At 38.0% G+C, this 26,580-nt stretch overlaps 1 protein-coding gene across 1 annotated transcript; it reads right to left on the bottom strand.

Moving 5' to 3' along the window:
* Nucleotides 1-10,509: 10,509 nt before the first annotated feature.
* TPS04 (terpene synthase 04) lies at nt 10,510-18,450 on the bottom strand. Its single transcript, XM_077385976.1, has 12 exons — nt 18,081-18,450; nt 17,763-17,952; nt 16,915-17,135; nt 16,608-16,731; nt 16,346-16,461; nt 16,024-16,250; nt 15,633-15,748; nt 15,426-15,527; nt 14,931-15,146; nt 14,697-14,829; nt 14,337-14,573; nt 10,510-10,959 (listed from the first exon to the last, which is right to left on the bottom strand). Exons 1-12 carry the CDS (start codon nt 18,400-18,402, stop codon nt 10,657-10,659), a joined length of 2,307 nt encoding a protein of 768 aa, XP_077242091.1. The 5' UTR covers nt 18,403-18,450; the 3' UTR covers nt 10,510-10,656.
* Nucleotides 18,451-26,580: the final 8,130 nt, after the last annotated feature.

Here is a 26,580-nt window from a genome sequence, read left to right on the forward strand (position 1 = left end):
TATATCATATTAGGTAAAATGACTAGAAATACCCTTATACTAGGTAAAAATGACAAAATACCCTCGAGTCGTGCGAAATGACTAAAATACCCTTATGACATAAAAATGATCAAAATAACCTCATATAGGGTAAAATGACTAAAATATCTCACAATCATGGAAAATTATCGAAATACACCTATATCAAGTAAAAATGACCTATGGCTCATGAAAAATGACTAAAATGACTAAAAATACCCTCATGAGATAAAAATAATAAAACTACTCCATATTAGGTAAAATGACTAGAATACCCCCGGGTCATGCAAAATGACCGGAATACACCTATACCGGGTGAAAATGACCAAATACCCTGAGTCATGAAAAATGACTAAAACACCCTTATGACATAAAAATGATCAAAATACCCCCATATAGGGTAAAATTACTAGAATAGCCCTGGATCATGAAAAATTACTGAAATGCCCCTATATCAAGTATTTTAGGGCTTTTTGGTTTTGTTAGGTTTCAAATTCAAATCCAAAGAGCATCCAAACAAAAAAAATTAATTTAGATTTGAAATCCAAATCTATACGTGGTCATCCAAACGGCATTATTTATAAATTTGTGAATTTTAAAATTCTTGATTTCAAATCCATGGATTTTGAAAATCCAAATTCACCTCCAAATCCAAATCCAAGGGGTATCCAAACGGGCCCTAATTTTCCTTCTTACTTGGATAGAATGCTTCTGTTTACAAGTGAAGCACATCATTCTCCATATATTATGTGTTTTCTCTTCCTTTTCTGCTATTGTAGATAAATTATAGTTTATCTGCTTCACAAATGTTTCACCACACCTGAAATTTAAGGTACTATGTAAATATACTTTGTCTCTCTTGTGTCTAGTATTCTATTGGGTCACAATTGGATATAATAATCCGCGCAAGGCATCCAAGTTTTCATCCTTGGTTTGGAAATAATACTGTAAAGGTAGACCACTTACTTGGCCCAGATCCATGATGCAGGTGCATCTTGCACGATTGCGGAGATCAAGAGCCCTTTTTTAATCAAGGGTTTAAATTTAATTTATTTTATTTTGATATTTTTTTATATTCGCCAAAATTAGGTAGTGTTTGAATTTTGCTAGGATTTTTAAGTGGCCAAAAGTCTCTTAGAATGGGCAAATTTCTTTTAGGGCCCATTTGGATGCTGAGAAGATTTTGATTTTGATTCCTCGCATTTGCTACTGTTTTTGTGTTGTAATTTCGATCGGATCAAATTTTTGGATTTCTAATTCAGCAGCTAATAGTGAAAAAAAATCAGATTTCTAAATTTGCTGTAGAAATAAGAAAATGGAAATCCACAGATCCGGCAGTTTCTTTCACGCTCTTTGCTCCTCAACCTTTCCCCTCCACTAGGAAGTACCCCCCCCCCTCTCTCTCTCTCTCTCTCTCTCTCTCTCTATCTATGAGCTGCGGCATCTATTCAATCTGTATTCAAAACTCAATTCCAAACCCAAATACAAAATAGGAGGTATCCAAACGGGCCCTTAGAGAAATTTTAGCAATTTGAGGATTTTAGGAATTTGATTGAGTTTAGGTTTTCATTATTTTAGTAGGAACAGGATTTCTTATGCAAAGTCTATAAATAGACTCCATTGTAACAATTCTTTTACAGGTTTTATGAATGAAATTCAGTTTTAGTCCCTTCGTCCTTCGGAAAAGTCACCGGAAACAAGTCATCCGCTGCTTGTTTATTGTCCCTCCAGAGTGTGAAGATAGCCACCTGCTGCTATCAGAGTGTGGGTTTGATTTCAATCCCAACAGCCCCTTCTTCTCCCTAAATTATATCCGCCAAGACCCTTCCCAAAGTTCACTCGATCACCAACTTCCTTTCCAAAACAGCCACTGTAACCCATCTTATCCGAACAGCCATCTTCTCTCTTCTCCTTAATTGTAGCATACTGAAATCCAACCCAATGCCTTTCTTCATCCAATGAGCCACCTCCTTTTTTCCCTTATATTTTATGTGCTTAACATCTAGTTTTCCTCCACCCAAATTCCATTATTCTAAGCCTACTAAAGCCCTCTTTAAACATCCCCCACATCCAATCATAATTTCTAGCCGACCCATCCTTAGCGGCCACAGACCATCTCCTTCTTCGAATGACTTTACACCCCATAACCTCCTCTAATATAGTAACCTGGGCCCCTCCTTCACACGTAGGATTTCATATATTCATATTAGTTTCTAGTCTCTCTTTTAGACCATTTCAGGCACCTTTTCCTTCCTTTCTCCTTAGTCGACCTTAATCTTTTCCAAGTTCTCTAGTAAAGCTTTCGCAACCAACACCAAGTATAGAACTGTATTCCGAAATGTTCTGATATGTGTGATGAATACATACTTATTGGACTTCTTACTAATATGAAAGAATTGAGTTGGGGACGCAGTTGGAATGAAAAATGGAAGTGACCCCGTCTCCCTTCCATTATCTGCGCCTGCGTCAGTCCATTTCATCCGCTATCAGTAACTGTTTCAAAAGATTTTCACTATGAAGAAACTCGACCGGCCATATCTCAACAAACAATTTAGAGCGTTAGAATCATCTTTCCAAGGAGATTATTTCGTCAGGGACTATCTAGGCCTCTAGGGTACAACTCAACTCAACTAAGCCTTTGTCCCAAACTAGTCAAAGTCGGCTAATGAATCCTTTAGAAAATTTTCATGAAGAAGGTGAAAGGATCTACCCGGCTCAAATTGACAGGGTCTATCTAGGGTAAGAACAATTAATTGAATGTTTGGATGATTACACAATGTGGTCCATTTCATGGTAGTATTATCATGAAAATGAATGATTTTTTATTAAATTTTAAAAAATAAGAAAAATAGAAAAAAAATAATCTTAAGAAATAGCAAAAAGCCCACAATAAGTGTCTTTATGAAATGGCCAAATGCCCTTACTTCATAGAAAAATGAACAAAATACTCCTTACATTGTCAAAAGTGACCAAAATATCTCTATTATCATAAAATTACCAAAATACCCACATCTCATAGAAGATTACCAAAGGAGAAGACAGGGTCACTTTGATTGTTCTCTATGAAAGAGTCGTATTTTAAACATTTTCTATGCCAAATGACTATTTTGATAATTTTCTATGATATAAAGAGTGTTTTGGCCATTTTATGAGATAAAGGTCATTTGGTCATTTTATATGACTAATGGGTATTTTAGTTTTATTTGATAGATAAGGGCATTTTGGTCATTTTTCATGAGAACAGATTGTTTTAGACTATAGCCATTTTCTAAGACTAAAACAAAATTGGGCTTTCGTATGGTTTGAGTAACGTTATTTTAAATCGGTAAGGAAATGCACCTTTATTTTAAATCCGTGAGGAAAAACACCATATCTCTACGGTGTTAATTTATCTGGAGGAATATAGTTTTTACCAATGGTAGGAAAAGACTCACATTTGTTCCTATGGTATCCTTGTACCTAAGAAAATCACTTTTTTCTATATATAGGGATGTATTTATTTTTGTCTACGGCTAAAAAAAAAAAATCATTAGGTATATTCCAGTTTTGCTTTAGTAGGGAAAATCTTACTAATACACTAATACACTAACAGGAGTGATAGACTGAAGGGCACCCTTGCAAAATCTAGTTACAAGGGCACCCTCATCGGTCCATTGCAAGAAACTACATTTACAAGTGCACAAAAAATATGAAAAGGGCACTCGCAGCCATAAAATTCAACAAACATTAAATGCACTTTACATATAAGGACCAATGAGGGTGCCCTTAATTGTAACTGCTTTCTTTTTTTTCTTTTTTTTTTGCAAGGGCGCCCTTTAATCTATCATTCCTCCCTTTAGTCTATCATTCCTCATATGCTAAATATTTTTGTTTAGAGGGTTGCTAGCAAGACGGAATCCCATTCGGATAAAAGACCAAGACAGGTGCGCAAAAGACAGAAAAAATCTCGGTTAAGCTTTCCGCTTGGATTTGGTTTTCCATTCTCTGGATTTTCTAGGGTCCATCACAGAAGGCATTTCGCAGGTGGGCTGTTGTTGCATGAGAGAGCAGACACCTCGATGAAGCAAACGAATAAGACAAAATCTGAGGCTATGTGGCTTCTTTCTCATCCAACAGCCCATCCACGAAATGCCTTGTTCGTTGTCCCTAGCAAATCCCATATAAATATTTTGCTATCCCCTGGGAAAAATCCTACTTAAGTTTTACCCCCTCGGAACATGCCTCGTCCTCCTCCAAATAAACCCCAGTTGCCTGCTTTTCTCCCTGTAGGTAATGGCTCTCGTACATCTCCATCTCTCTCACGAGATCAAGAGAGTGACGGTGGGGAGCTCGATTTCATTTTCGATGGCCTCCGATCTGAATGTTAGAGGGTTGATCCTAACCCTCTATAGATAGGAGTGTTAGAATCAACCTATGGAAATAATTTTTGGGGCACAACCTATCTAGGCTGAGGCCCATCTGATGGACGGTTTGGATCATTTTATGGTGCGGGTCATACCGTACTTTTAATCAGGGGTGGAGGCACATATACCATGAGGGGGGCCATGGCCCCCCAATGACTTGCAAATTCTCTTTTATGTTGCATGCATGCTTAACTAGTTTAGTGGCCATGGCCCCCCAATGACCAATGAGGCCAAGTGTAAATTAGTCCGGCCCCCCCAAGTGTAAATTCCTGGCTCCGCCCTTGCTTTTAATAAAGTGAGGAGTGCCCTCATCAAAATACAGTAGTGCTGATAACATTTCCCTTTTAGTTTTAGTGCTTTTATTTTTCATGTTATTTTATTTCTAGGTTATTTTAGTTGCCTGTAAAAGGCCCTCATATATTAGGGTTTTTAGAGTTTTTGATGAATTAATGAATTGAGAATAGATTTCTCCCCTATTTCTTCTCTTCTTCTTCTTCCTCTCTTATTCTTATCTTTTCTTCTTCTCTTCTTCTCTTCTTCTCTTCCTTTTCTTCTTCAATTTCCCCCAATTTCTCCTATTTCTCTTTCCTTGGGCCACATCAAGTTTGGTATTAGACCAAAAGATCCCAGATCTCTTTCTTCCTCCGTGTCTTCTCTTTCCCCTTATCTCTCTTTTTCTCTCCCTGGTTTTCTTGCTCCCCCTATACCCCTTCTTCCCTTTTCCCCTCTTTCTTCGTTTCTTCTTTTCTCCTATCTTCCTCTCTCCCTATCCCTCTTTACCCTCCCTGCCTCTCTCTTTCTTCTACATCATCATCTCACCAACACAAGACCATCTTGCATCTTTTTTAACGACAACCCAACAGTACCCCATCTCCCATCTTTAAACCCTAACCCAAAAATAGGGGTGTCTACCGATCCACTTCAGATCGGATCCACCTATGTCTTAGTCACGATCCATTGAAATCTCTTATCGGCCGGATTGGATTCGAAGTGTTCTTCGGATCCTACTTCTTGTGTCCTGGTCACGATCCATTTCAAATCGGACCATCCATCGGAGTGCCCTAGTAGGTCCTACTTAAAAAACAACAAAAATCTCTGCTTTCTTCATTTGAAATGAACTCCGAAACTTCCTCAATTTAGAAAAGAATTAGTCACTATATCTAATAACAACCCATGATTTTGATGAAGAATAGAATTTTTCTATTGAAAAGAACCCCAATGTTCGAGGGTGAGTGATGATAAAACTTTTTAGTAACTAATCCTTGTTGACGGTGAGTGACAAGTTTACAGGAAGAAAAACCGATTGAGGAAAGGAAGATAAAAAGATGTCTAAAAAAAGGGGGGAAGTGGAAAGTCGTAAGCTAAGCAATATTTAGTTCATTTTTATGAAAATATCCCTCCTTAAAGACTTAATATAAGAAATATTTTGAGAGTATTTTAGTAGAAGGACTTCGGATCATGGCTATCCATCGGATTTTTTTGCCGTGTCTTGGTCACGATCCGAAATTTTTCGGATCTTACGAAAAGGATCCAAAATATGTCCATGGATCCTTCTAATGTGCTTAGATCCTATCTATTAAGGTTCGGATTCGGACTATCCATCGGACCGTCTGTGTCCATTGACACCCCTACCCAATAAACACCCCCCAACCACTCTCAACCACCAAGAAATCCCACCCCCAAACCCTTGTTATTTTGCAGCTCCCTTCCCCAACTGCTCCGGATTTTTGTCCAGCGTTTTTTCCGACAACACACACGACAGATTTGTGTTTTTTGAAATGGTAAATAGATTTATGAATAAGAAAGAAAGGGAGCCCGAGATGGACCACCCCAAGAATACAAGAAGCGGAAAAATAAAAGAAAAAGAAAGAAAAAATACAAAACATAACTCAAGGCGGGAGGAGCTCAAACCATTCCAGCACCCCGCCACTCACACGCCGCTTAGCCAACAAATCTGCCTCTCCATTTGCCGATCTCCTTACATGCTCAATCACAATAGACGAACCCGAAATTAGCTCATCAATTTCGTCAAACATAGCTGAAAATCTCCATGGAGGAGGCACCCTACCCTTAAGCCATCAAATCACATTTAGAGAATCACCCTCCACAATCGTATGATCTCAAATCTCTCTACTTAATTTTTTAATACAAAAAAATGCAGCCTTAACTTCCACCTCCGAGGCATCACAAACCCCAATGGACCCGGAGAACGCCCACTGAACTTCACCACTCCCATTACGACATAAGCCGCCCACCCCGGCCGGACCTGGGTTGCCAAAGCATGCACCATCAATGTTCATTTTTACCATCCCATAGGGAGGAGGCACCCACCTCAGCAAGACATGAGGCCTCCTCACACTACTAGAGCACACAACCCTCCAACCCTCCCAAAGGTCAAAAGCCGAAACAAAGCGGAATGATGGATGACATCTCGCCCAAGAAATAACTAATGCAATAACTCTCATATAAAGCCAATACGGAGATTTGGCCGTCCCCTCAAAGACTCGCGAATTCCTCTCTTTCCAAACAACCCACCAAGTGGCAAGCAAACACATATTCCACAAGACTTTTCCTTTCTTTCTCCAAGGCACAAAACTCCATTGGTGTAGCAATATCGGAATAGATAAAGGAAAAATCCAAGTAATACCAAACCTCATGAATATTAAGCTCCATATAAGCCTAGTGAACGAGCAATGCATAAAGGGATGATCCACATATTCCTCATCCTCTAAGCAAAGGCGGCAATGATCAATAAGCAACATGCCACGCTTTCTCAGAAGGTTAATCGTTTGAATTCGATCATGACAAACTACCCATCCAAAGATATAAACCCAAGGCGGGCAATGAAACTCAATAGTTTCTTTTTAGGTAGCTTGCCTCAACTGACCCCAACTAGTTTGGGACAAAGGCTTAGTTCAGTTGAGTTGCCTCAGAAGGCAACTTACTCCTTTTGAAGTTGATGATGTCTACGGTCAAAAAGAAAAGGAGAAAGATGTGTGTTATACGTGTCAATCATCAAAGAAGAAAAAAAAAAGGTAAGTTATATGATATTATACAATACCAACCTCCCTTTCTTGTTTATAAGTGGGAAACTGCCACTTTATAAAATCAATGGTGCTTTTTAGCTACGGTAACTGAGAACAAGAACTAAGAAAAAGCAGAGAAAAAAAGAAAGACGTGACGAGTATACCCAGTCCATTCTCTGTCGTACACGTTGGGTGCAGCTACTATGGCTGACCTTCACTTCTAGCTCATTCTAATTAATAATAAAAATCTTATTTATCCCTATGGGGCCTGCAAAAGCCCACAACACCTCTTCCCCACTATTTCTTAGGACCCCACCGATGCTGGTTGGGCCCGGGTTGCTCAAAAAAATAACAGCCAAATTTCCTTCAATTGTTTTGTTAAAATTTATCTTCTTACGGTGGCATGTGGAACGAGAGATAGACACAATTTGGTGTTACCTTAGTGTATTGGAATCTTAGAAGTGAGTATAATCATCTAAGTGTTTGACTAAAATCATTCAACATGAGAGTAGAATGATAGAAGAAGTCCGGTGCATATGGAGTCCCCTTCACTAGGTAAAGTAACACAGTAATTTGTAAATATAGGAGCAGCAGATCATGAAGCTACAACACATAGTAGAGATCGAAGAGGCTGAAATTGCAATTCTTCTTGGAGAACACTTATATGATATTTATGTTGTAGAAAATAAGACAGAAAATAATGCAGAAAATAGAACAATATTATTAATTGGGCAAGACACTTCCAGAAAGCTTTCTTTAAGATAGTAATTTCCCATGTATAGTTGCAGATGGACTCTTGAAATTCTATCTCCAGGATACAATGCCCAACACTGAGAATTTCTGCACTTCTTGTATTCTCACGAAACAGAACCCTCAGAAAAATTTTAAATATATATATGAAAGAGAGAAGAGAATGATTGAAGAAGAAGATTACTAGCAAACTCGGATCGAGTCTTTTTATAGACTCTGAATCGGTGCTAAGACACCCTCTCATGAAGAATCTCGCACCCTTCTACAGAAGAGGCGCAACTCTTCAAATATAGCCGTTTAACAGAAAACTGCTTCGGCAATTAAAATTTAAAACGTTTTGTTTAAATGACCGCTATAGCCATTAGGCCTAACCGTCTTTTTATTTCTTCTTCTTCTTCTTCTTCTATATATATGAGAAAACGGTTCCTACACACATGTGTAGATGAGTTATCTACACACTAGCTTAAAATACAGTAGGGGCCATACTATTTGGGTGATCCAAACCATTTATTTTTAAGGCCCTCACATAGATAGGATGTCCACAAAAATCATATCCGTAGGATCATCCTAACCATTCGAACTGTGGAGGCAAAAAATGGACTAATTTGTGAAGGTTTAAAGACATCCATTTTACCTCCACAAATCATAGGGTTGGGATGATCCTATGGATCTGATTTTTTGTAGACACCCTATCTATGTGAGGGCCCTTAAAATTGATGGCTTGGATCACCCAAACAATGTGGGCCCCCACTGTATTTTAAGCTAGTGTGTAGAGAACTCTCTACACATATGTGTAGGAACCGTTTTCTCTCTCTCTCTCTCTCTCTCTCTCTATATATATATATATATATATATATATATATATATATATATATATATATATATTCATTCATAGTGATCTCTCAAAGAGATAGCTCCAAAGAACTATTATGATATGAGTGAATGCATCACTTATTTATAGGTGAAGGAGTGAAGGAGTTTGAATCATAAATCTCCGTGTGGGATTCAACAAATTTCAAATAATTCCCACCAAAGCATTTGAAAAGATTCCAAAATGAAAAAGTCGAGGGAACTTGCACAACTCTCAAGACTTTGATTTTTCCCTAGACTTTGATTTTTCCCTTCATATTAATAGAGGGAACCTTGCACAAGTCTCAAAACTTTGATTTCTCCCTTCAAAACATATTATTATAATATAATATAATTTATAATACCAAATACATTATTAGTAATATACTATAATTTATAGAGGAAAATGATTGTACGCTCGAGTGTACCTAACCTTAGGTACGCTCGAGTGCCAAATCACATGGGTTCCACATTTTTTTTGGTCATCTAAACCATTCATTTGCAAGGCCCCATCATAGATAGGGTGCGTACCAAAAATCAGCACCATTGAATCATCCTAACCCCTCCAAAACTGGAGGGCAAAATGGGCAGATTTGTGGATAAACAGTGTCTGTCCATTTTGACCTCCACAAATTGATGGGTTAGGATGATCCTATGGAGCTGATTTTTGGTATGCACCCTATCTATGATGGGGCCTTGCAAATGAATGGTTTAGATGACCAAAAAAGATGTGGGACCCATGTGATTTGGCACTCGAGCTTACCTAAGGTTAGGTACACTCGAGCGTACAATCCTTTTCCTCTAATTTATAATATATAACAATTTAATACTCTCTAGTATCTCATTTAAAATGTGGCCACAAAATAATATTAATTATTAGAGCCCTAAATGTTAGTTGCTTCCAAAAGGGTCTTAGTCTCCCATTTACAATTAAGATTAGCTTTAGATAATCTTATTTAGAAATATGGACCAACTTTTGTGGCATCCAAGGAAGCCCTTACTGTTTGAAGAGCTTTTTTCTATACAGATATGTAAAATGTAAGAAAATCCAACCATCGGTATGCTCGGTCATAAAACATTACTATCCTTTTAGTTTAACTCTAATAAGAGGCAAATGAAAGATCGTTACAAGACTATCCAAAATGAGACAAACACGAATGCCTGCCATCCCACTCTACAATGTCTACATACCATCCGTACGTTGTGTAGACTTTGTAAATAAATGAAACTAACTCATATGATGAACTTTGTCGATGGCAGTCAAACACTATTATCAGGCCTAATTTTTACGGGTTTGTGTACCCTATATCAGCCTCTTACTGTCTCAACTGAAATAAAGTTTTGAGCAAATTAATCGCGATTTGAATGGGATCTTGCAGTTGGTTGGTATGATTCAAAATGATATATTTCGTAGTAACAATCGATACTCTATTGAATCTTTTACTTTAGAAAGGATCCAGGGGTAAGATACAAATTTGTCCTTCATACTAATATAATCTTTACTATTGAAACAAAGACTCACTAGGAATCTTTTCATGCAATGATCCTATGAAATCGAGCCCTTCTTCTTGAATTTCCCTTATTTGATGCGTAGCAATGCTCTAGAGACTTTAAAATTGTATCATCAAAGGCTCATAAATTGCCGTCTTAATGCTACCAAGCATCTCTGTGGGAGAATCAAATGCGTTGCTGGAGTTGTAGAACATCTGGAATACCTTTAAAGATGACAGATGGATTTGTTTGCATGCTTTTGGCATTACACTGATGCCATCCACTAAAATATGTTCAAGCAACTCTTTCTTGTTCTTATCAAATATCTGTCTAATATGAGCAATTGAATCTTCGATATTTGCCTCTGGATTCTCCTTCAAATACAACAAGACGAGGTTCATTTTCCCTTCCTCCTTTTCCTTCTGCAAAAGCTTCCAAATGTAAGTTTTGATCAATGAGAAAACAAATAAATCAAAGCTATATTAAAGAATACACTGCTAGGATTCCCTTCAAGCCTTGATTTATAAACTAAGAAAAATAAGAAGAATAGAAAATTTATACCTCCCATAGAATTAGAACAAGTCGTTTCCTAAAAATTAATCACCATCTTTCACTTTAATCAATTTTGAACATTATTATTAGAGGTTTCCCTAATTAATATGTGAGACATTTGAGTAATACTCTTCTTACTGAGCATATGATGAGACCAGACTGACATGATATTGTGTTATCTATTTTTATCATAGGTCAATGATTTACTCAAATAGAAAGGGTGGACGCGCGACCATTTGAAGACCTCCCAAAGAGGACTGAAGTAGGCCTCTTAATAGGATTGCTAGAACGAAGACCAAGAGGATGCCAGGTCTGGAGTCCTCCTTTGGCTTCCTCATAGCATTTTCCCAATTATAATGCTAGAAATGATAATTCTGTTAAAACTTCCATATTCCACCAGCTAATTTTAAACCCCATATTTACTTTGTAAGCAAGACTCTAATAAAAAACTAATAGAATATAATGGAAGCACAAGCCTACAATTGTAAATAACTTGATGTCAAATTTAATCAAAGGCTATTGATACTGGCAGAACCATGCTTCACTGTCGTTTCTATTTTAATTGGTTTCTGGGAGCTTTTGGGGAATTCTAATAGATTTTGACAGCCAATTAAAATAAAAACGACGAGGTGAGTTCGGCTTGTTATCAAAATATGGTAGTGCCAATATCAGTAGCCTAGATGAAATTTTTATTTATTTGCCTTCAAAATGCCATCACTTCCTTCCACTGAAAAATATTCCGATTCCATTTCTCCAATTGAAAGAGAGATAAAGAGAATAAGACTCTTCATCTCCCCTTTTCTTTTCTTTTCTTTTCTTCCTCCCTCATTACCAACATCAGAATTATGGAGACCGCGAGAGGCCTCGCTCATGGAAACTATTCACAGCCATTGAGATTAATATAATTGGTATTTAGCTTTTAGATTTTTTTAAATAAATAGTCCTGTAGTTATCACATTAAATTCTTCATGTGTCCCATGCACTCGTGCACACACCGGAGACAAATGGCCCACCAACTATTTATTTTAGGGATTTGCTAGGCAATTTCATGGAAAGCTATTTTCCGGCCATGTGATAACATGTTGAATTTGCCGATAACATGGTGCCCCAATGATTCTCCAATCTACATATTGATCGAGCCCCACCAACTCCATGGGTAAAACTAATTCACGCGTTGAGATACCCATTAGATTGTAGATTTATCACCTATTTACATCATTCGTCCTGTAATACACACACAACCAAGGTTTTAAATTTCGACCGAAATCTAAACGCACTATACTCGAAACGGTACTTTATTTCGATTGAAAATTCGAAATTTCGACCGAAATTTCACTTATTGAGTCCGAAATTTAAGGGTTTTCACCCAAAAATCTCGATTCTTGATGATTATTTAATATTATCCCGAAATTTCAACCGAAAATTACCGAAATTTCTGTACCCTAGAAAATAGCCATAGAAAGATTTTGAGATTTCACGGAAATTTTGGAAATTTCGGTTTCGGTGAGGACCGAAATGCATTCCGAAACCGAAATTTAAAACCTTGCACATAAGTCATAACTAGGTCGTAGATTGACTTTCCGATTTCTACCATTTTCTTCGTGGAATTCCCCCAAGATTTTATTGCTAAAAATTCCCTAAAATGCTGAACAAAACTTGGCTCCATAAGCGTTGGAGGAACTTCCTCCATAACCACAACGTGGTTGTGTAAAAGACTGCCACTTGGTCTCTCTCTCTCTCTCTACCCTTGGTGGGACCAACAACACACTCTCCACACCCTTGGAGGGGCCGAACAATTGAATGGTGTAAATATTTGAAGGAAGGTGAGCCTCATTGTATTTAATTTTAAAAAAATACTTACACCTACATACAAACACCGTCGTATAAAGTTCATTTAAAAAAAAAAAACTCACCTACATACAAACACCGTATAAAGTGTACTTTAAAAAAAAAAACTCACTTGGGCCAACTTGTTAAAAGATCCAAATCATTCATTTGTTGGCCTCAAAGTAGGCCCCACTCTATTTTGTAAAAAAATATGTGCATCTACGTACGGACACCATATAACACGTATTTATCAAAAATCTCATTGTGCCCACCCTGTTTGAAGATCCAAACTATTCACTTATTTGGTCTCAATGTAAATAAGCTTTCCCCTCAAAATAATCTCACTTTAATATGTAAGGGTTTATATATGGTGCCGTACATCTACACATAGGGTTATATAGGATCATCCTTTAAATTACCCTACAACTAGATTCATGTATGGTTTCGTATGTATACAAATCGAAGTGTTAGGATTAGGGGTGCAAGCACCCACCCGACCCAAAAATAGCATGGGTCGGGTTTAGAAATCATGGGTCTTGCGTAGGGTCGGGTTTTAGTTTAAAAACCCGGCTCAATCTTGGGTAGGGTCGGGTTTATGACAATTTTAATCATCTCTTGAATAACATAGCAAATTATTTTTCAATATAATGAAATAATTGTTTTCATCGAGGTGATCATGTTTGTGATATGGATATATAGTTTCCTTCTTAAATTTATACACTTGATTACATAAATTTAGAGATTTTTTGTGTGAAGATTTTTTTTTTTTCTACAACGCTTCAACGTGAAAAAACTCGACCCGACCTGAGAATTATCATGGGTAGGGCCGGGTTTGGAAATCCTGGGTTTTCCAGAAAAAAAAACCCAACCCGACCCGAGATATTTCTCGGGTAGGGTAGGGTTCTTCAAAGCCTGACCCGAGTTGCACCCCTAGTTAGGATCATCCTATGGAGATGATCTTTGGGGCACAACCGTACCTATTTATGTTAGGGCCTAACAAATGAACGGTTTAGATCTCCGAACATAGTAGGCCCCACCAACTAAATGTTGTAGATATTTAAACCGTTGATTTGTTTTTTAAATACAATAAGGCTCACCTTCAAAGATATACTGATATACACCATTCAATTGTTCGGCCCACCAAGTGTGTGTCAGAGAGAGACTATGTGTGCTGTTGGCCCGTTAAGGTATGAAGGGTGGAGAGAGAGAGAGAGTGTGTGGCGGCCAAGTTATTTGTAACGTTGTGAAGTTTGCTTAACTTTTGCGTAGTTTGTTCCTCGCCAGTCACATCGTAAGGAAGCTCCTCCAACATCTTGTGAGCGAAGTTTTGTTCCAAAATGCTCCCTCACATGATTGCAATGTTTAACTTGAGCACTGGACTTTCGACTTGTTATATAACATGAGGAAAGAGTTTAATTACCTGGTAACTTTGTATGTCATTCAACAAGCGAGTACAAACCATGAGCAGCTCTGTAATCCTTTCAGTGTGCGAACACTGCATCACGTATACTGGACTTACGAAAAAAAATGAGGGAAGAATTGAGGTATGTACGGCGATAGAGATCTTCCCAACTTCAACATATTCATCCATGAATGGAGCATGCCTGCTTCTGCTCCACTCGGCTTCCTTTAGCCACGACCAAAACGTTTGATGCCACTTCGTAAAATAACACAAAAAGTTAATCTTGGTTTTGTCGGATCACTTCATTCCCAATATAAATTTGCAACACATATGTACTTTAAAAATAAAGCATGTAAAAAATCTAAATTAAAAACTTACAAGGCTTCGGATATTTTTCATGAGATCAAATTGCCTCTGTTGATCAAATGATTTTTCCATGAGATCATTAACCAAATCATTGAGGGCATCAAAGATAACCTTGCTATGGCCACATAAGCGTCCGCCCTCCCACCTAGTATCGTTAAACAGTGGTTACGATGAAGTTGATTACAAATTTCTTTAGAGAGTAGAAAGATACCTCTGAATTCCTTTCTTTAGAGAGTAGAAAGATACCTCTGAATTCCTTCTGTGAGCTTATTTAACTCATCTAATGAACCTTCCATGTCAAAGAAATCATCAGCAACTGTAACCAGGATTGCACTCTTAGTGATGATCATCCGTACATCGGACAGGGAAGGATGATACACAGTAGAAGCAATGGCAAAATATAAATACTCAGTTTTCTCTCGTCCAAATCCCATGTTACTTAGACCTGAATTCATAGACCACCTATTTTCACAAGGCAGAATGTGTAAGAAGTTACTAACGTAAAATATAATATCATATAGTGTTTTGATTACAGTTACTTTTTTTTTTTTTTGATTAATTACTTCTTTAATAGACTAAAAACATTTTGTCATAAAAGATTACAAGAGACAAATTACGCTAAGATTAAGAGTTCTAAGTCTCAACTTCAGATTGTTTATTTATAGATTACACAATATACATGAGTACTCTATAAAAAGAAAAATATTTGACTGATAGATTCATGTCGAACTCATGCATCACCTTTTCAACTCCTCCAATTCGGCCCTATAAATGGATTGACGAAGCGTGAAGTTTTGCTTAGCAAGTTGTAGTAGGAAGGTGTTATTAATCAGTCTTGATAACCTGAGTTTCATTAAGCCCATGTCATTTTGACTGACATAAGTATGGAAGTAGGATTTACTGCAAGAATTGATAATTTTTAATTAATGATATCATACATATAAATACCTATAAAAGGAGGTCTTCCCCATCAAGAGATAGTTGGTTTGGCCTCCTTCAATGCACACCCTATGCTCCATGTGATCCAACCGAGCAAGCCATGAAATCCTTAGCTCATGCTCAATCTGCATCCAGCAACTCACTTCCTCATCATCTATGGGATAATATTATGACCCTTTAGACTGACAAGATCATGAATATAACCTAATTTATATTTATTTATACTACTTTTGAGACCATGTTAAGAGGCCTGACTGGATGCAAGCCATAATAAGTTGGGTCTGTGCAGTAAAATAATAGATGCATTGTGTCCAATCAATCTCTACATAATATCTATTTGGAACATACTGTAATCAAGCTCAAGGTAATGTAACATGAGCTTGACAGAAATGGTCTGTACCTCTCTATGAAATTGGAACATTACACTATCCTCTGTTCTATTTTTCATTGATGTCCCCTTCTCTAGTAATATTTTGGAGACTGATTTGGCCTCCTCAAGATCATTTTCCCCTAAAAACGTAAGGTCTGCCGCTCTATAAATATTAAGCATCGGGTTCAGGAAGTATTCTAAGTTCGCCTCCATATGCAATAGTATATCCCTACGGCTTAGAAACCAACAAATTCTGCCTGCAAGCACAATGCGCAATCAAACAAAATGGTCATATGTTCTAAAATGAAATATATTCTCTGATGATTTTCTGAGAAAAAAATGAAGTCCTTACGTGAAGATACGTGATAACCATGCATTCTCAGGAGTCGAAACGCTAATGAATCCTTATAAATCTGGGCTGGAACTACAAACTCTCCTGTGACTTTTGGTTCTTGACTAGCCCAATTTCTTTGCATTTTCACATTGCAAGCAATATCAATACTCAAGTGAGATATTTCTGACTTGATAAGAAAACATTAATTTTACAGGAGCTAAATTTGAAGAGAAAAAAAAAAACAGAGAAAATGAATGATATAAATCAGTAAGCATATTACCCGTAGACCTGCCTCAAAACTTGTTTTATCTCATCAGAAAAATGCTCTGCCAACCCTAATCTTTCAATTCGATCGACCATGCATAGTTTTATTAGTTCTTCATCGATTGGATATATGTGAGGCACTGAATTAAAGCAAGAGATTCTCACCATAAATAAGCGTAAACAGAATAGGGAACAGCGACATGGACAATAAAACTCAACCAAGTACATAATTAAATCCCAATTAAAAACCGTGACAGAGATAATTTGGATATTAACTCATAGTAGAAATTCTCAAATACCGAGAGTGAGGTTGTAGTTTTTACCTCCGTTCCAAAACCTTCGATCAATGGCTTCCAAATACAGCATACAGCCTTCATTGCTTGTAAGCATGAACGATTGTGCTGTTGCAGAAGGTGACTGAACTAATGACCCATCTTCACTTTGATGCCGAAGGATTTGGTCATGGTTCATGTGATATGTTGCAGGCAGGGCTTCTAAATATGATATCAGTGGCGGATAATAAGACTGATTATGAAGATTGTCCCTGAAAATACATGAAAGTGAATAAGCTTATCAGAAAAATCATTTTTTTTTGGATTTAGCCATTTAGGACTGCTAGGATTAGACTCTCGAAAACTCGTACTCTGCTTTATAGTCTGACAATTTTCAAATGTCACATTTAAGTGAATTTTGCAAATCCAGTCATGCCATCTTTCGTTCTTACCATATCATATTTCCATTAATGCTAGGGAAAACGGTTTTTCAATCGAGTAAGAAAAAAAACAAATGGGTTGTTGCCACCTCATCACATGGGACGTACAATCATAGGATAAGTTTGAGCTATTTTTAGAAAGAAACCGGTGAAAATATTAATTTCCCATATAAAAATAGGGAAATGATATCTGGGCAAAGTGTTTTGATAAACATGCACTCCACTTGCTTGTTGTGTAGTACTTAAAGGGCTTTAAGAACTTTTTGAGAACCCTAATATCCTCTGACATCCCTTTAAATACTACACGAGAGACAGGTGGAGAAACAGGTGGAGCGCATGTTTATCAAAACACTTTTGGCGTAGATATCATTTCCCTAAAAATATAATAAGATAATTATTTAGCTAAAAGCATTTGGCTTAACAGTGTAGGAAGATTGAAATTAATGGTTTAGAGAATACGTTTGAAGAATCCTTTGCCTCTCATTGTAAACATCATTCACAGCTTCTGGCAAGCCCCCAGGAAAGATATCCAAGCATGAGCTCCTTGCAATATCCAGCATACCCGAAAAAATAATGGCAAACCAGCGAGGGAAACCACCGCCTTGTTCTGCAATTATCCTCTCTGTATTTGCATGAACAAAAGCCAAACCTGCAAATTGAAACAGAAAGATAGATTAAATATGTGCAAACAAATTTTCTAGCCTGAAGTCGTGCGTATCTTGGCCTACCGAGAGCAAGTTATACATTAATCTTGTCGGATATATATAGTTAAGTTACCTTTTGCAATGGTGTTAGATCCCACATGCCATGTGTTGAGTGCAATGATGCAAGCCAAGGTTGCGGAGAGGCATTCTAAGTTATGTGCAATGCAGCTATCTGGTTCTCCCCAGAATCCTTCTTCTCTCTGGCTCCCCAGAACCCAATCGAGGCATTTGGTGAACATAGGATGGTTTGGGTGTTGTGGGTTGGGAATTATGGCCATCCATGCGGTGTCGTAAGCAGAAGGAGACACAAAGGTGTAGAGGTCAATGGATGAGGAGAACATCTCTTCTTTCACAGACTCAACAAGGCCTTCAATGGTGGTGGATTCCATTTCCATGGAATGACTGAATGAATACTCTGAGACTGGCACTAGACTAGACAAGATTTTTTGTATACTCTACTATATGAGAAACTCAGGATATCCAACTTGTTGTATATCGACGGGCTATTTATAACCCAAAAGCAGGAGGTTCTTCCATTTGAACAGAAATACGCCGGAAACTTGGTCAAAGATCAATATGCGCTCATTTTGTGTCAAAATGGCAGATGATTAATGGCAGGAGCCAATTTTTCGTAAGTGGTCTAAATCATTTGGTCATAAGGAACAGTGCACATCAAATTAGGGATCATGGAACACGAGGAAGGAGGTATCAGACACATACTAGTCACGCAGCAATTGCGTCGCGTGCAAAGTCTTCCTCGAATGTCACCCTTAAATCTTCCAAATCATGGGAGGTCCACATGGCCCTCTCATTACACGTTGTTTGAGAAAAAAAATGATGTTTTCCTTATTTTTCCTTTAATAAGCCGCAAATATTTGGAGGGTTTAGATTGGCAGAAAGTTTTACACGTATCTAGTTTGGTACACCCTAAGGTCGAGAGTCATTATTGCTAGTTAGCGTAATACTGGTGGGACCTTGTGCAAGTCCCTGGTCAGGAACTAAAAAAAATCGATTCAAGTAGCCAACCAAATTTGTAACAAAACTTTGGAAATACACCATTTTTAAAAAAAAAATTCAAAAAAGAATCATTATTGCAAAAGCAACCAATGCCCCTAACCCACCGGCAAATTTGCTGCCACAGGTCGGAGTTTTAGTGACCCATCAAAATCGAACCACGGGTCACCCAACCTGCAAAAACATGGGTCGGGTCGGGTCAACAGGCGGCGGGCACCCGCAAGTTTTTTGGATTTTTTTTAATATTTTTATTTTAAAAGAGGGCATTACTAAGCCGCATGAATACACCCCCTATTTTTCAAAATGGACGGTACACCCACACCATAGGATGATCCAAACCGTGCATTTGATAGGCCATGATGTAAATAGGTTATGCCCAAAAAATCATTACCATAGGATGATTGTAACCTTCCGATCTAAAGAGGGACTCACAATATGGAAACTTCTATAGATCAAACGGTTGGGATCATCCTCTTGCAATAATTTTTGGGGCACAATCTATTTACGTTGTGGCCCATCAAATGGACTGTTTGGATCATCCTATGGTGTAGGCTGTACTGTTCATTTTGAAAATTAAGAGGTGAATTCATACATATAAGGGGTTGAATTTATCACCGCCCAAAAACAACATTGTTTTGGCAAAAAATGCGGGTAACCCTCGGGTTGACCCAACCCACCCGCACTGGGTACGGGTCACCTGGTTGCTGACCCGTAGGAAAGCGGGTCATTTTGACCCGCAACCCGCATGACCCACACCCGCGTGACTCACGGGTAACCTGACCCGACACATACTCATGTATTATTTGCTTTTTCAGATTTTTCATTTCCTCTCCTATACATGAGGCTAGTGATTAAACCTCCGATTGAAAGAACAAAGCCTTGACCATTGAGCTACAAGCTCAATCCCAAACACATGGTATCTTTTGTTAACAAGGCAAATTTACTTTTTCTTTTCTTTTTTTAACTAGTAAAAACGCAACGTGCGTGAACAAAGGATTATCGTATGTAAATTTTTTTGGGAACAATCAATTTATATTGTGGCCCATTAAATGGATGGTTTGGATCATCCTATGATACAGGGCGTACGATTCTTTTGAAAAATACTTGATTGTAAGGACTTACACCATAGGTTGTATGCCAAAAATCTTTTCCATAGGATGATCCCATCACAGTTACAGGGTTTCCAAAATATGTCATTTATCTATAGATTGTAGGGATGCGATCATCATTTGGGAATGATCAAATGGATGGTTTGGATCATCCTATGGTGTAGGCCGTAAAATATTCAGTAATTTTTTTTCTTTTTTGATAGTTAAGTTGGGGTTTTGCGGGGACCCCTACCGGCTTATTAAAAACATACTTCAGTACATGGTCTTACACCATAAATATATTCTAACAAGAATTTTGTGACAAAGCTTGCAAACCAAAAAATATTTCTTACACTCCCTATTTTTTTTAAAAAGTACAATATAACTTACACCATAGGATGATCCAAACTGTTGAATTGATGGGCCACATCGTAAATAGGATGTTCCCAAAAAAACACATTTCCATGTGATGATCCTAGCCCTGTAGTCTATAGAGGAACGACATATTTAGGAAACATTTATTGATTGGAGGGTTGTAATTATCCTATAGAAATGAATTTTGGCACACAACCTATTTACATTGTGGCCCGTCAAATGGACGGTTTGAATCATCCTACGATATAAGCCATACAATACTTTTTGAAAAAAATACTCACTATATAAGAACTCTCATAATCACATCATTTCCCTCTAAATGATGGGGAAACGGGTCAAACGTACCAGGTCAAAATGAAGCGGGAAATTTTACGGGTCATTGGACTTGGACCCGCATCCGGCCCGTGTATCATCAGTTGATCCAAACCGTCCATGTAATGGAACACAACATCAATAGGTCGTGCCCGTAAAATCAGTTCCATAGGCTAATCCTAGCCCTCCAATCTCTAGAGGTTTCCATAATATGGTGTTCCTCTTCAGGTGCCCGGAATTTGTATATATTTCGCAAGGTGTGCCGGAGTCGTAATATCCCCAAAAAATTCATCAGGAGAAGTAGCTTGTGCGTAATTGTCATAGCCATACCTCCTCTCCGTAGTTTTTTTTCATAATTGTCATATACAAGCATCTGTGGTCCGTAATTTGCCTACAAAACTTTAATAAGTAATGATTATTATCGGTTGCTATCTCTGGGTAACTCATTATTCCTAGCCACCTTTACAGACATAGTATTTCCGTGAGGTTTTTCAACAAGGCTAACAAGACAAATCTCTTAACACACACAATTGCAAAGAACGAGCAAGATGCAGCCTTCAGAGAAGGTGGCTAGCAGATGGGAAGAATGACAGGTCACTTGGTTTGGAAGCATTTGCACGGGTACTTGACGTGGAAATGGAAAAAATACCCTTTGTCAATTGGCTCTAAGGGGAATTATTCTCGGCATTCATTTTGGGAGATAAGAAATGTATGGTCTAGATGCTATTCGATATTCATTGTACGAAAGTGAAAGCAGTCCACCACAGTTTTGTCGTTTTTGAAATTGAATTGATCGTTGTCTCCAACATTGGGCCCATATCAATTCATGTCTATTATGTAAATGTTTATTTCTGCATAGGGGTGCAAACGAGCCGAGCTGAGCCAAGCTTGGCCACGCTCGGCTCGGCTCGTTAAGCTCAAAAGCTCGGCTCGGCTCGGCTCGGTCAGGCTCGGCCAGGCTCGCGAGCCTTACCGAGCTCGGGTTATATTATGTTCACACCCCTCATCTTCCCTGGACAGCCCTACTAGTGTAATTTGACTACTTTTTTTACACTATGGGGGGTGGTCCTAGTAACAAATGGGGTTCCAAAAATGAAGTGACATATTTTGCCCCCCCCTTTCACTCTCTGGACAACCCTTTTAATGTATAAATTAATATATAATATATATATATATATATATTTAAATATATTAAATTCTTAATGAGCCTTAACGAGCCGAGCCGAGCCGAGCCTGGCCTAAATTAGGCTCGGCTCGTTAAGCTTAACGAGCCTGGTGAGCCGGCTCGGCTCGGCTCGTTAAGGATTCGAGCTGAGCTCGAGCGAGCCTCCGAGCCCCAGCCAAAATTGACACCCTTATTTCTGCAGCTTTTTGGCCATGTTTGCCGCCCATTAAAAAAATATTCTAAGGAATATTTTTGGGCTGAAGCGTGTGTGTGTGTGAGAGAGAGAGAGAGAGAGGCATGTTTGGATGTATGGATTTTATTTTCTTTGGAAATTTTTTTGGGCAACATGAGTGTTTCGCTATTTTGATAACTCATTTTTTATGTATTTTTTTACTCCAATGCTTAAAATTTCACCAAAATGCGGGGAAAGTTAACAAATTAAAATATCTTAATCTCATAAAAAATGACCAAAACGCTTCTTTTTATATAAAATGATAAAAAGTACTCCTATCTCGTAGTAACTAACTTAAATAACCTTATCTCATGAAAAATGACAAGAATACCCAAGCCCGTAGAAACTGACCAAATACTCTCATCTTTTATTCATGCATACATCATAGCAATTAGTGGTATTTTGGTAATTCGCTATGAAATGAAGGTACTCTGGTCTTTTTCTATAAGAAAGGTAATTGGTCATTTTTCATGGGATAGGATATTTTAGTGATTTTATGAGATTAAGGGTATTTTGGTCATTTCCAGTGATAAAGTTGCCCATTTTAGTGAATGGGGCAACCTTGCCAGTGGGCTCTTGCAAGGGTACCCCTCACCTTATCATTCCACTAAATAATTTTCTATGGAAATGTTAACCATCATCAACCAAATCAATCAAACGGTAGAATTTAAAATTCCAAAAATTTGAAGGATACACGTAGCAATAGCATCATCTCATATTATCAAACTCTTTTCATACAAAATCCGACCTCACTGCATAGAAACTTTAGGATCCATTGATTTCCTTTGCTAATTTGCAATGCTATGATAATTTAATCGCCAAGATTGCGTTCATAATCATATCTTAATTGCGATCAATCATTAATAATTTGAGCATTTAAATTATAATATGTTGTTGGCTCCGAGGTCCACTGTCCACGTAAATCCTGAGAAATATACCAGGCAATAACATACTATAACTTACGTGTTAAATTATGCAAGGATAGAAAGCACGATTCCCTTTTATGAATGCAACTCAAGGCTGAAACTTGCCAATAATAGAGCCATTGGTATTCCTTAGATGTTAGGAATCGAAAATCTTTAAAAAATTGAAAATCATTAACTTAATAAATTAAGATCATTTGATCCATGCTTTTCGAACCGTTGGATAACGGTGTCTCCTTCGTATAAACCTTTAGAGCCCCTTTAGGAACACTTACGTCACATATTAGGTCTTAAAGAGTCCTAGAGTTAGGGAGTTCAGCCTCATCACGACCGATTGCTATTATTAGCAATTGAGTCATAGATCTAGTTACACCAGTTACCCATTTTTTCCATAGGACAAGCCTAGTTACCTAGAATGTAGGTTCACCTACATCAGTCTAATGGATGTCTTGGACTTAGATAAGACCATATAGCATCTTTAATGGAGTCCTGTGATAGTAAAATCTACTCAACTTGAATTAAATAATCTCTTGTAAACTGTTGAAACAGTCATTCCAGTCTAGATTGGTATCCTAGATATCTTAGGCATGTAGCTTAGTTCAGGCACCGAACTACGATCGACTCTGATTCCAGTGAAGCTTGAAGACGTAGGCAGCTTTGGATGCTTTGAATGACATACCGAGCACGAGTTGGCCCACCACAAATGATGGGGTTTTGTATATTAATTTTTTTTATAAATTCTTAACTAAATATATAGGATTTTCCTCAATTAGAATTTTAGGAGAACATTCACTTAGATTGAATCCAAAAAAATTAAGAAAATCAAGATACACATTAGGGAATACATTGAAATTAGATTTTAGGATGCATATCACGTAGTTCGCACATTAATAAAGAGTTAAATGAAGCATTTAAAAGAAATCAAGAGAGTTAACTTTTGGAATTGAAGACCGGATTATCAGGCAAGAATAGTGCTTGTGGTGGTAACTCCTCATACCTTCCATTCTCGTAATTAAGTAACGAATCTATATTTCTGGTCATTTACTGGTCCTGGATCTCTCATCTAGGTGGCGACTCTGTCATTCTCTTTTGCGTGGAGTTCGGATTGCTTTAGTGATCCCAAGTTCACGGAAAAGATGAATTAAATTAATAATAGACGGCACACGCCAACCACGTGGGTACGAGAGACCAAGAGAGGCTGGTCACATGCTGTACCCCTCTCGCGGGATCGGGTCTCACAGGTTGGTACTGTTTTATTCATCTTTGGCCGACGAGTCACCCTCTAAAGTTTCAAGTCGGTCCGACGACCAGAGAGGGAGAACGAAGCTTTCAAAGTTGAATGGCATTTTGTGTAAACTGCGATTCAACTTTGAAAGCTTTGTTCTCCCTCTCTGGCTTTTGAATCGACTTGAAACTTTAGGGGGTGACTCGTCAGTCGGAGAGGAACAAAACTGTACCAACCAACTCACTAGAAAACTTTTTCGGTTGTCGACGATAAGCAACTTTCTGGGTGTTTGCATAGGTAAGCTCCCTATGCACTACCCTTAAGCAATCCAAAACTGGGGACTACAGTTAGATAAAATAAAGCCATAAGGTACTCCTAGGGGTGACAACGGTTTGGTTTCGGTTCAGTTTGACCCCCCAAACCGAGCTGAACCAAACATTCTTACACTCCAAACCGAAACCGAAACCGAACATATATATGTCCAAACTGAACTGGTTCAAGATTTCGGTTCTTTTTTGCAATTCACTTTCACTCTCTTTTTGTTTTGCAGCAACCCTAATAGCTAAGGGAAGAGAGGAGGAAGAAGAAAGATGGTGAAAGAGACCTTTAATAGAGCTCTTTCTTGATTCTTATAGGTTCAAACCGAAACCGAACAGTTTGGTTCTACCAAATCGAAATTTGAATCTGTTTGGTTAAGCCAAAACGAAATCGATATTTCGGCTCGGTTTCGATTCAGTTCGGCCAATTTTGCCACTCTTAATCATGCCCACATATCAAAACGACCCCTCAGGTCTAAGGACATGTCTAAGGGTCCTGTCTGATAGAATAACCTTATCCAAATATGTATCCACAGGTTATTCTGTAAGTGATCCGTTCAGTGCGCGATCCAATCATCACACCCATTCCACTTGCTTATGATCAACTACCCTAGTGATAGAGATTGTTCACCCCAATGCATGTATGGAGGCAAGATTGATACTGATTGTGTGAAGGTACCAGATATCAAATATCAATCCCAACAAGAATCATTTTAAGACTGCAAAGAACCGGAAGGTCATATCTCCCTGCCACCTGCTTATGATCAACTACCCTAGTGACTGAGATAGTTCACCCCTATGGAGGCAAGATTGATATTGGTTATGTGAAGGTACTAGATATCAAATATCAACCCCAACAAGGATCATTCTAAGTCTGCAAAGAACTGGAAGGTCATATCTCCCTGCCACATAATCTATGTACATGACCAATCCTACGATGCTGCCTAAGGATAAATGTGTGTCACGAAGCACATCACACACTCCAATAAGTACCCAATAGATGTCATGAATCAATAAATTAAAGTTTCAATACGACAATGGACCGGCTTTTAGGGCATACACTCTAACACTTTTGGCTATACCACACACATGATTTAGTGGGCCATTCAGAAACGCTTTTGCACGATTAAGGCGCGATGTTACGCAAATCGAATGTCCTTTAACTGTCATTAAAAATGGTTTTGCAGAGAGAATAAAGAGGAATATATGAAAGGAAAAAGGGTTGGTTTCTCTTTTCCGATCTTTATGGTTTCTCTTTTACGATTTTTTTCCTCCCATTATTTTCTGATCGAGGCAATCGGCAAACATAAGTGAGTTTGAAAGGCATCTAGGCTATGTGAGTGCACACCTCTAGAGCGGGAATTGATGTATCCTGGAAGCATACACCAATCCGCCCATCTGCACTATTGATTCACCACAGTGTGGGTGAGATTTTCCTTAAAGATAGTGAATACAAATTCACGCATGAATCAATAAGCGACTTCTTCATTGTTTTTGTTTACAATTCAATTCTGCAGGATTACTACTTCTATTGATTGCGTTTTCATCTTATGATATCACGGTATTTTATGGTGTGTTATGAATCCCAAAAGTACTGATTTACATACACCACCAACAACAATGAGTAGAGAGGTTGAAGAGAACTTCCACTCATTCAACTATTTTATTTTCCTCTCTCTCTCTCTCTCTCTCTCTCTCTCTCTCTCTCTCTCTCTCTCTCCCTTTTGTGTGAGAGAGATATGGGTGGTGTCGATTATGTTTGAGAGGGAGGGAGGGAGGAAGTACACGACACTTGGTGTGCCTACATAAAGAAAAAAATAGGGATTTACTTTATGGGAAATGATGTTTGCCTCTTTTTCTTCCCCGCTACCCATTTATTTAAGAAAAAGTTTCTCGAAAATTGTTTTACGATGGAGAAATTA

This window comes from Tasmannia lanceolata, unplaced genomic scaffold (genome assembly GCF_043159265.1).
Source record: "Tasmannia lanceolata isolate RefF3 unplaced genomic scaffold, GAP_Taslan_0.1 ptg000008l, whole genome shotgun sequence".
In the NCBI taxonomy this organism is placed as follows: domain Eukaryota; kingdom Viridiplantae; phylum Streptophyta; class Magnoliopsida; order Canellales; family Winteraceae; genus Tasmannia; species Tasmannia lanceolata.